This window comes from Mya arenaria, chromosome 8, assembly GCF_026914265.1.
Source record: "Mya arenaria isolate MELC-2E11 chromosome 8, ASM2691426v1".
Classification (NCBI taxonomy): Eukaryota; Metazoa; Mollusca; class Bivalvia; order Myida; family Myidae; genus Mya; species Mya arenaria.
Genome location: NC_069129.1, coordinates 63,603,197 through 63,615,312, shown reverse-complemented (window position 1 = coordinate 63,615,312; position 12,116 = coordinate 63,603,197). Strand labels below are relative to the sequence as shown.

Below are 12,116 nucleotides of genomic sequence, written 5' to 3'. Positions count from 1 at the left end.
TGTAGCACAAATAAGCAAGAATGTAGAACAAATAAGCAAGAACGTAAGCACAAATAAGCAAGAATGTAGCGCAAATGAGCAAGTTTGTAGCACTAATAAGGATAAAAGTAGCACAAATAAGCAAAATAAGCAAAAATGTAGCACAAATAAGCAAGAATGTAGCACAAATAAGCAAGAACATAAGCACAAATAAGCAAGAATGTGACACAAATAAGCAAGTTTATAGCACAAATAAGCAAGAATGTAGCATAAATAAGCAAGAATGTAGCACAAATAAGCAGAAATGTAGCATAGACAAGCAAGAATGTAGCACAACATAAGCAAAAATGTAGCACAAATATTCAAGAATGTAGCACAAATGTAGCATCAATAAGTATGCATACGGTGTTGTACATTCTCTTCCCCAGACATTCAAAGACATATCACAGACCAAGTTTGAGCAAGAGAAGGCAAGCCTGTTACACCCGGACTATGTGAGGCCTGACAAGTGTCCAAAGGAGGCCCAACAACTGCTGGATATTGTCGACAGATTCAAGGAAGGGCCTCTTCATGATAGGTGAGACATGTCTTGCTTTAAGATTTGAATAACTGAATTTTTCTGTAGATAGTATGCAGTTATTCTGTAAAAAGATGACTATAACATTTGCCAGTGCACTATATGTCTTATAAATGGACTTGGAATAAATTTCTTTAGTTGAGTTTTTTTTTCCTGTTTTTTATTGTGAAATCATATATATTTGTAGGACATTAATTTTCTAGCTATAACGTTTAGTTATAATGTTCTATAAATTCCTAGCATAGTGAGGTAATTTACTAAATTTGTCAATGTATCAAAATCTAACTGTCCCCTCCCTAGCTGGGTGGAGGCCATGGAGAGTGTCCCCTCACTGCTCCCCAAGGGCCTGTCCTACCTGCTGTATGTGGAGCCTAACCCTGGGGCTCTCGACTACTTGCTGGACTGGGCAATGGAGGGACTGAATGAGGCCCGTGCCATGGCCCAGCCCGAGTCCACGTACAAGGTCAGACACCTGAAGATGGGCTTCAAACTGGCCGGGGCTCTCTGCTGCTGTGACTCTAATGTAGCTGTCAAATGTCTGGTAAGGAGTGTAAGAGAGAGGAAAAATAATTTGTCATGATTTAAATGTAAATAAGTGGTTGTTATGTTGTGTCAAAGCTACAAAATATCTTATAGATGAAAAACTAAATCTATATTTTTTTAGCTCGACTATTCGAAGAATATGGAGAGCTATACTACTCACTCAAGCGTCGGAGTCTGCGTCTGCGTCGGCGTCACACCTTGGTAAAGGTTTTGATACTTAACCATCCAACCTACTTAATTTACCAAGTTAGATAACTCTAGTTTGCATTTAATTAAAAAAATAGGCCTTTATTATTTGACTTAGAAATTCTGGTTAAGGTTTTGCGTGCAAGCACACATAGATTAATATCTCAGCAACTACATGAGGTATTGCATTGAGACTTGATACAATGGTACTCAACCATCAAACCTACTTAATCAACCAAGTTAGATAACTTTACTTTGCATTTAATGCAAAAAATAGGCCTTTATAATTTGACTTAGAAATTCTGGTTAAGGTTTTGCGTGCAAGCACACATAGATTAATATCTCAGCAACTACATGAGGTATTGCATTGAGATTTGATACAATGGTACTCATCCAACCTACTTAATTAACTAAGTTAGATAACTCTAGTTTGCATTTAATTCAAATAATAGGCCTTTATTATTTGACTTAGAAATTCTGGTTAAGGTTTTGTGTGCAAGCACACATAAGTTAATATCTCAGCAACTGCTTGAGGTATTGCATTGAGACTTGATACATTGGTACTCAACCATCAAACCTACTTAATTAACCAAGTAAGATAACTCTTTTTTTTGCATTTAATGCAAATAATTGCCCTTTATTATTCGACTTAGAAATTCTGGTTAAGGTTTTGTGTGCAAGCACACATTATTTTAATATCAAAGCAACTACTTGATGTATTGCATTGAGACTCGAAATAATGGTACTCAACCATCCAACCTACTTAATTAACCATGTAATATAACTCTAGTTTCATTTTATGCAAATAATTGGCCTTTATTTTTCGACATAGAAATTCTGGTTAAGGTTTTGCGTGTAAGCACACATAGGTTAATTTCTCAGCAACTACTAGATGTACTTGAGACTTTATAAAATGGTATTCAACCACTCAACGTAATTGTAAAACCAAGAGTTATAACTGTTTTTTGCAAATGATTGCCCTTTATAATTAGACTTAAAAATTCTGGTTGAAATTTTCCATGTAACCGCATTTATATTAATATCTCAGCACATCATGAATTGCATTGCAATCTAATCTAACAGTGATCCATGCATGTTTCGCCAAAACTTTTCAATCCTTACACTGAAAAGCGGCGGAATAGTCAAGCGCGCTGTCTCTGTGACAGCTTTTGTTTAATTTTAGACTTTTATGATTTGTAATCTTGTACGGACAATTCCAAAACATACATTTGTAACTTAAATAATGGTAAAACTCTTTATATACAAATTGCAATAATCTTGTTTATATTTTGAAATTTGATACTCACAAAACACTACATTTACTCCCTTAACAAGTGCATTTATTTATTGAAGGAGCGTGGTGTCCAGGAGCGGCTGCTGGACAACTTTGAATCCAAATTCATGTCGTTCTCCTTGAAGCTCCAGATAGCGGCTGCCCTTCACCACAGCACTAGGCTTCAGGTAACGGGATAAAATAGTGGATAGTAAGCAATCTCCCACTTTAAATGGACCTATGACAGACATTCACAGCCAGTGGCAGGGCTAAAATTTGTCTATATAGACTTAGATAAAACTCACTACAGTACAGTATTTTCATATTTTATACTATGAAGTAGATTTTGGGGAGCAAAAGTGTGTATATTGTATATTAAAATGGTAAGTTTATCTTCAGTAGACAGAAAGTTTAACAATCAGCATATGTGTTCACTTGAAAGATGCATTAAGCCTTTGTATTGACTGAAGTGACAGCTTTATTTTTCCTCACACTTAGTTAGCAATTAAATAGGACAAAACTTTTTTTAATATTTCAATTAGTTTGCAGTTAAAACTTTTGATATATGTGTTTACAGGATGGCCTGGAGTGGTTTCTTGGTACGCACAAACTGCAGGGAGAACAATCGGGTCAACGTTCGCTTAGCAACTATCAGAGGACTGTCATGGTGTTGCTACAGAAGAAACAGGTTGTCAGGGTGATTGTTGCCATGACAACGCTTATAAAGAAAGTGCATCTTTATGAGGTCATGAATAAACTCGCTTTGCCGCTGGAAAAGTTAGTATATATGTTATCAACTTATGTCTTAATTATGCCATGCTGCAAATCAACTGTATATCATTGGTTCTGTAAGCTACATGTATTTAAAATAAGAAACTTTATTTGAGGTTTAAAGTTATCCATTTCTGTAAAAATAAGGCACCAGAAATCATAGGAAAGTATTCATTTTGGTAAGGAAACAACAGCAAATGGTTGCATGATATAATGTTTTTATCCAAACCTTAGACAGCATATGTTGGCATATACAAGCATGGCCACAGATCATTAAGTGTATGATTTTTTGCCGTGATTACAAATAGATTCAAGTCTGAGTTCAGACTCGGCAAAATCACAAATAACGATCTTTATATCATTACTTTTATATAAATAAATGACAGCTTCAAATAGTACTGGTAATAACATTCAGCAAATTTCATCATATATATATACTGAACTAGAATGAAAATTACAATGAAATAAAGATTTGCGGTGTTGCCAGTTGAGTCTGTGCCCCAGTTTGATTTCAGCACTTGCAAAATAAAAGTATATAATGATATTTCCCCACAGTGCCATAGAGTCTGTGTCTGGGACCCAAGTTGGAGGGGAGAGTCAGAGTGAAAGTAACCAGGGAGACAGTGCCCAAGGAGACAGTAGTCAGGTAGAAGGTAGCCAAGGAGATGGTAACCAAGGAGACACTGTAGAACAGGTAGACGTCTGTCTTGGGGAGTCTGACCTTGAAGCCATCTCCACATGTGTCGAAGAGGTCACTAAAGTCTACACTCTGGCCAACACACTTATTGTAAGTTAATTGAAACAATTCACTCAAAGTTTTGATATATGCTTATAACAATATGGAAGAGTCGTTGGAAGACAAAAGCAAGCATAAAAATATTCCTACTCAAGCAGCTCTGTCTTTAACATCTTTGTATGAATAGACATTACATGTACATCTCTGTATTTTATACCATATATGTTGTTTATATACAAGTATATTACGTGGCTCATTTGTTAACATAAACCATATAACAGACATGGCCAAGAACATTTTTCCACATGCAAGCATTGTATCACCTTTTGTGCACTCCTATTTATTCAGGCCCAGCCCCCTAGGACACTGCCTGGACAGAAGATGGTGGAGATCAAACAGAGCCCTGAGGACCCCTACCCGGGCTTTTATCACATGGCCAATGCTTGGTAACTACATATTCTTGCTTCAGACCATCATGTTGTAGTTAAGAAAAGTGAATCCCTAGACACTGTTTTGATCCAATGGACACATGAGCACTTGCATTTTTTGTTATTTCAGGTCAACTATTTTATCAGCATACGTTTCAATTAGCAATATTTTTTGGATTTGTACAATTCTCTATACTCATAAAAAATAATGTTCGTTGATTTTTGTTCTTACCTACATACAATTAATGAAGCTGAAATGGTCTGAAAATGTAGATACCTTTCCTTCAGTGAAGTGGTTGTGGGTTCAAGCCCAAACATACCTGTTTAACCCTTCAAAATGGAGATCTGCAAGATTTATACTGATTTTAACCATTTATAATCAACCTATTATTAATTTGTTTAAACAAACCTAGATAAATATCACTTAAATATGTATTTTACAGTGGATTGAATTTCATAGCATATTTTTCACTTTTACAGTCAGTTGTTGGAGTCCTTGTTGGTGATAGTGTCATCCCCAACTATGTGCTGCATGCCCACATTGTTTGGAGCCGTTCGCTCGCTTGTGCAGAGGATCATGGGAGAGCAACATGGCCTTGTTTACCTGGCGTCACGCTTCGACACCACCAACAAGATCATACAGGCACTTATACAGATCACGGTAACAAAACCATTTTGTGCGCTTAGATTTGGTTCTTCAAATTAACGCTAGAATCTAAACACCCAAATACTTACCTAATTATGCCACACAGCTAAACCTGGTCATAAGGCCACCTGTTTTATATGCCCACCTTTATTATCCAGCCACTCCAAATTCCTCCCATATGTTTTTACTATATAGAGTACATGCATATAGCGGCCAAATGTCTAATGCAGCCGTAGTCACTAACCTTTGATCCCATGACTAATAAACACTAATAAACAGCCACTAAGCACAGGTCACTGACACTTCTGCTTATAAATTATCATGCCGAGATCATCAATTTTCATCAGTTTTACCAATACAGGCTATAATTATATTCCAAAATTTATGGAAATTTCCTTCAATCAAAATGCGTATCACATCACACGAAATTGGGAGTTTCCCCACATGTTTACTGATCGTTAAATTATGTTTATAACATATAGACAAATGCTGTGATTAGAATTAACACAATTAATGAACAGAGATACTTGAATAAACATTATTAATTAGGAAGATAATGATCAAGTACAGACATTAAACAGTTTTTCACTTGAAGCAACAAAACAAGTTGTGATTTATATGCAACTCAATTTTAATTTTCAAAGTGCACAGATTTCTATTTTTATGAAGGAACATTTGCTTTGCATTGTGTGTGATTTTTTTCTCAATTCTAATCATGGGTGATAGTAAGACAAATTGCATGTGGTTGGCTCTGAAAGAACTTGTTGAGTGTAATAAAAGTATAGAAAACATAGTGCAAAAGGTGGCAGCAATTTCCCACCTGGATTAAGTGGCCACCTGTCTAAAGCAGCCAATATAACCTTTTCGCAAAGGTGGCCACTAAATACAGGTTTGACAGTACAATGCATTGTATTTTTTTCCTCACTAGAAGTAGCGGTTTTAATTGGAAAATAATCTGTTCGTTCATGAAGAACTAAGAGTTCATTCTTATTTACTAGCAATCCAAGCAATAGTTTTTTAAATTCGTTATTTACATTTTAAAAATATCATTCAGGTATGGATATTGTTGAACCTGAATATTCCATTTATCCAGGACTCTGAGGATGTATCAGAAGAGAACGTTGCTCAACAGCTGGGTGTGGAGATGATCTATTACTTACAGGCCCTGGGCCTTATAGACAAACTGGCCGCCTATCATCAGCTACCAGGTAATAGGGTGGGAATCTGTGTTCATGTACTATATATTCTATACAGGCCCTGAGCCTCATAGACAAACTGGCCACCTACCATCAGCTACCAGGTAATGGGGGGGGGATCTGTGGTTCATGTACTGTATATTCTATACAGCTGGGGGTGGGGATGATCTATTACCTACAGGCCCTGGGCCTCACAGACAAACTGGCCACCTATCATTAACTTCCAGGTAAAAGGGCGGTAATTTGTGTTCATGTACTGTATATTCTATACAGCTGGGGGTGGGGATGATCTATTACTTACAGGCCCTGGGCCTCATAGACAAACTGGCCGCCTACCATCAGCTTCCAGGTAATAGGGCGGTAATCTGTGTTCATGTACTGTATATTCTATACAGGCCCTGAGCCTCATAGACAAACTGGCCACCTACCATCAGCTTCCAGGTAATGGGGGGGGGGGGGATCTGTGGTTCATGTACTATATATTCTATACAGCTGGGGGTGGGGATGATCTATTACTTACAGGCCCTGGGCCTCATAGACAAACTGGCCGCCTACCATCAGCTTCCAGGTATTAGGGCGGTAATCTGTGTTCATGTACTGTATATTCTATACAGGCCCTGAGCCTCATAGACAAACTGGCCACCTACCATCAGCTTCCAGGTAATGGGGCGGTAATCTGTGTTCATGTACTGTATATTCTATACAGGCCCTGAGCCTCATAGACAAACTGGCCACCTACCATCAGCTTCCAGGTAATGGGGGGGGGGGGGATCTGTGGTTCATGTACTATATATTCTATACAGGCCCTGAGCCTCATAGACAAACTGGCCGCCTACCATCAGCTTCCAGGTAATGGGGGGGGGATCTGTGGTTCATGTACTATATATTCTATACAGGCCCTGAGCCTCATAGACAAACTGGCCACCTACCATCAGCTTCCAGGTAATAGGGCGGTAATCTGTGTTCATGTACTGTATATTCTATACAGGCCCTGAGCCTCATAGACAAACTGGCCACCTACCATCAGCTACCAGGTAATAGGGCGGTAATCTGTGTTCATGTACTGTATATTCTATACAGGCCCTGAGCCTCATAGACAAACTGGCCACCTACCATCAGCTACCAGGTAATGGGGGGGGGGGGGATCTGTGGTTCATGTACTATATATTCTATACAGGCCCTGAGCCTCATAGACAAACTGGCCGCCTACCATCAGCTTTCAGGTAATAGGGCGGTAATCTGTGTTCATGTACTGTATATTCTATACAGGCCCTGAGCCTCATAGACAAACTGGCCGCCTACCATCAGCTTCCAGGTAATAGGGCGGTAATCTGTGTTCATGTACTGTATATTTTATACAGCTGGGGGTGGGGATGATCTATTACTTACAGGCCCTAGGCCTCATAGACAAACTGGCCACCTACCATCAGCTTCCAGGTAATGGGGGGGGATCTGTGGTTCATGTACTATATATTCTATACAGCTGGGGGTGGGGATGATCTATTACTTACAGGCCCTGGGCCTCATAGACAAACTGGCCGCCTACCATCAGCTTCCAGGTAATAGGGCGGTAATCTGTGTTCATGTACTGTATATTCTATACAGCTGGGGGTGGGGATGATCTATTACCTACATGCCCTGGGTCACATAGACAAACTGGCCGCCTACCATTAGCTTCCAGGTAATAGGGCGGGAATCTGTGGTTCTATACAGGTGCTGGGCCTCATAAACAAACTGGCCGCCTACCATTAGCTTCCAGGTAATAGGGCGGGAATCTACGGCTCATGTACTGTATATTTGACTGGTTGTGGGGATGATTTATTACTTGGCGCTGGGCCCCATAGAAAAACTGACTGCCTCCTCAGCCAGCTACCAGGATGTAGGGTATGGGAGACTTGTAGTAGATCTTTGGTTAATCTGTTGTACTTTTGGTTATTCATGTTGTGTACATCCCAGTTTAAACACCAAAATATTGAGTTTCAGTTTCATTAAGAAGTGATGAAGATTGTCAAAGAAAATAATACATGTCAGTTGAATGGCAATTTTTTTTTCATGTTTTTAAGTGGTTTATTAAAAAATATCATGTGTTAAACTTAATGTTTATCAAAGAAGAATTTCAAAGTTTCTGACATTTTAACCTGTTACTGTAACCAGCAAATATAATGTTCTGGTAAGAAAAATCAATAACATCATAGTATTAACTTATTTAGCTGAACAAATTTAATGTCAATAAAATATCATGAATGCCATGAGAGAAAAGAAATGGTATGTTTTAAGGAGTGAACACAAAGAGTAAACATTGCACTTGTGAAATTTATCTTTTAATGCTTACACTGGGAAATATATTTATCTTGCCACTAAAACGATCATCTACCAATATATCTTATAATTTTTGTTACATCCCAACAGACAAGAACCTAGCTGAGGATGCCGAGCCTGTGACCCTGCTCCATATGATGTTTACCATGACCTTCACCCCTCTTGGCCATGCAGCAGTTGTCCATACTCTCACACAGGCTGACAACATCTCAGTGCTTATGCCCTTTGTGAAACTGTCAGGTAAGTGCTAGCTGAATTTGTTGTCATACATATGTACATTAAAAGCTTTCAGAAAGTAGAAATTTAATCTAGAGATGCTTTTAATTTCAGTTTTGGCATAACATACTTATATTAATAGTACTGAAATATTTTGATGAAAAAATACAAAGATAGTACAGGTGTTCAGGTTGAAAACTACACATACATGGCATGTGTTCAGGTTGATAATTATACTTATTTATTCAGTTAAGAAATTCACTTATTGATCTTGTATTTAGGTTGAAAAGTACACATTGACATATAGACAGGTTGAAAACTTCACATATAGACCAAGTATTCAGGTAGAAAACTTCACATTCAGGTAGAAAACTTCACATATAGACCAAGTATTCAGCTATGCATATAGTACATGTCTTCTGGCAGATTACTAACTTACAAGTACATGTTCATGTATATGCATTTAGGTTGTACTATTTCTGCACAGGTGATGACAGAGAAGATGCCAAGCTGCGCAAGTCAGTGAGCGCAGGCTACTCTACAGAACTGCTGAACATCGTTGTCCACTACTCTGACAGTGTGGAGTTCCTCCAGAGACACAGCAAACACCTGCTCGCTATTGGGGAGCAAGGTAAATCATGTACTTGTTGTAATATTGTATGGAGAAAGATCATGGTTCACTACTCCAACAGATCAAACTTTCCCCTGAAGTGTGGCAATAACCTACTCACTGTAGGGGAACAAATTCAGTAATATTTGTATTGTTGTAAGAATGATATATGTAGAAAAATTTCACGGTTCACTACTCCGACTGTGTGGACTTTGACCAGAGTTATGGCAAAGACCTGCTCACTGTAGAGGAGCAAGTTAATCATGTAGTCATACTGAATTGAGCGTTTGGTTTTTAAAAACGGATAAAGATCATCCAGTGAATGATCCTGTTCTCTTAGTACCACTTATAACCAAACATGACACACTGGTGAAATGTAATTCTTCCACAGCTGCAGCTGTACAAATCGTGCACAAAAGTTGTGAATTAAGTGATGTTAATTTTATTCAACATCAGCTCTTAATGTTGTAAAAAAATATCAAACTCTGTTTTAATAGGTAATTGTAACCTTCAGCCAATACCAATAGTAGATGCAGTTTTTCCTATTGTACTGATCCTAAAGGTTTTACCTCCAGAATTCAGCAGTAAGCTCGCCCGACTGAAGGAATGGCTGTTACCTTTGAAATCTCTCACCATCTTCTCTCACAATGGTCTGCCAGCAATCATTGAACAGTTGATGGTGCTGAAGAATGATGTTCTCAAACTGCCTCGGGGTCTCATCACTGTGTTGAGGATTTTGAAGAACCTTGCAGTGGCTCCGCAAAATGACTTTCCAGAAGGTAAGACTGAACAGTCTAGTTAATAGAATCACCTTGTTTTGGTATAATTAATGGCTAAAAGAGAATTAATGGTATCAGATGTTTTTATGCCCCTGAAGGTTGGCATATTTGAATCGTAAATGTCTCCTGTATGGATTTTTTTTAAAAATAACTTGCCACATGTGTTTGAGATACGAAGACGATGTGTTGCATGCAAGACCTGTGTCCTTACCTCTAAGGTGAAGGTCAAACTTTAAATGAGTGTTTGAATACTATGGAATGCTGCATATAAGGACATAGAGTATAGGTGGTTGTATCCTGGCTGTAACATTCTCTTGTAAGGACAGATTTAAATATAACTTGCCAATGTTTTCGACATATAAAGACGACATGTCGCATGCAAGACCTGTGTCCCTACCTCTACGACCACTAGTTCATAACAGGTCCTTGCTTTATCCATACATTTTATTGCTATTTTCTTTGCTTTTTTAGAACTGATATTGTTCAAATGTCAATGTCACATTGAGGGCATTGATCACATTCTGTGACAGCTCTTGTTCTCTGTAATTCAGTGATTGTTTAAACTAATGTTGTTTATTTACTAAATGCAATAATCAAGAGATGATATCAACATGATTCTTTTCTTTTCATAATAACAAAAATTGGTGCCAAGGAATGAAATGTTCCATATATATTTGGTTTCAGTTTCAACTATGACACCCATCAGTCGTATATTTTGCTAATCACAAGCTCTCTAAACATGCACATGTTTACTCATGTTAAGCTCACTACTGCTACAGGTTCTTCAGCTACTCTTGATATTTTTCCCACTATTCCTTCAGGTTTTCCCCCTACTCTTACTGTTTCTTCTATTGTTTTTTCCCCACTTCCTCTTCTGGTTTTCCAAATACTGGTTCTCCCACTACTCTCACTGTTCCGCCCTCAACTTATAATTTTCCCACCTACTGCTCAAACGGTTTCAAACCACACCTATTGTTTCTCCCACTACTCCTATTGTTTCTCCCACTACTCCTATTGTTTCTCCCACTACTCCTATTGTTTTTCTTCCACTACTCCTACTGTTTCTCCCACTACTCCTATTGTTTCTCCCACTACTCCTATTGTTTCTCCCACTACTCCTTCTGTTTCTCCCACTACTCCTATTGTTTCTCCCACTACTCCTATCGTTTCTCCCACTACTCCTATTGTTTCTCCCACTACTCCTATTGTTTCTCCCACTACTCCTTCTGTTTCTCCCACTACTCCTATTGTTTCTCCCACTACTCCTTCTGTTTCTCCCACTACTCCAATTGTTTCTCCCACTACTCCTACTGTTTCTCCCACTACTCCTACTGTTTCTCCCACTACTCCTACTGTTTCTCCCACTACTCCTATTGTTTCTCCCACTACTCCTACTGTTTCTCCCACTACTCCTTCTGTTTCTCCCACTACTCCTACTGGTTCTCCCACTACTCCTATCGTTTCTCCCACTACTCCTATTGTTTCTCCCACTACTCCTACTGTTTCTCCCACTACTCCCACTGTTTATCCCACTACTCCCACTGTTTCTCCCACTACTCCTATTGTTTCTCCCACTACTCCTATTGTTTCTCGAGGGACTCCTACTTTTTCTCCAACTTATCCTTTTGTTTCTCACGCGACTCGTACTGTTTCTCACGGCAATGCTTTTTCTCGCGCGACTCATGCTGTTTCTCCAACTAATCCTTTTGTTTCTCCCACTACTCCTACTGGTTCTCCCACTACTCCTATTGTTTCTCCCACTACTCCTACTGTTTCTCCCACTACTCCTACTGTTTCTCCCACTACTCCCACTGTTTATCCCCCACTCCCACTGTTTCTCCCACTACTCCTACTGTT

The 12,116-nt window shown here is 38.7% G+C and overlaps 1 protein-coding gene across 1 annotated transcript in view; it reads left to right on the top strand.

Moving 5' to 3' along the window:
• Positions 1–12,116, top strand: part of LOC128243457 (protein virilizer homolog) — a 44,513-nt gene that overhangs the window by 15,423 nt on the left and 16,974 nt on the right. Inside the window, exons 14-24 of the mRNA XM_052961247.1 lie at positions 408–556; positions 857–1,097; positions 2,639–2,746; positions 3,136–3,335; positions 3,885–4,116; positions 4,414–4,511; positions 4,974–5,154; positions 6,233–6,347; positions 8,745–8,894; positions 9,358–9,501; positions 10,056–10,259. Of these exons, the coding sequence (XP_052817207.1) occupies positions 408–556; positions 857–1,097; positions 2,639–2,746; positions 3,136–3,335; positions 3,885–4,116; positions 4,414–4,511; positions 4,974–5,154; positions 6,233–6,347; positions 8,745–8,894; positions 9,358–9,501; positions 10,056–10,259 (1,822 nt within the window). The remainder of the gene's footprint in view (positions 1–407; positions 557–856; positions 1,098–2,638; positions 2,747–3,135; positions 3,336–3,884; positions 4,117–4,413; positions 4,512–4,973; positions 5,155–6,232; positions 6,348–8,744; positions 8,895–9,357; positions 9,502–10,055; positions 10,260–12,116) is intronic.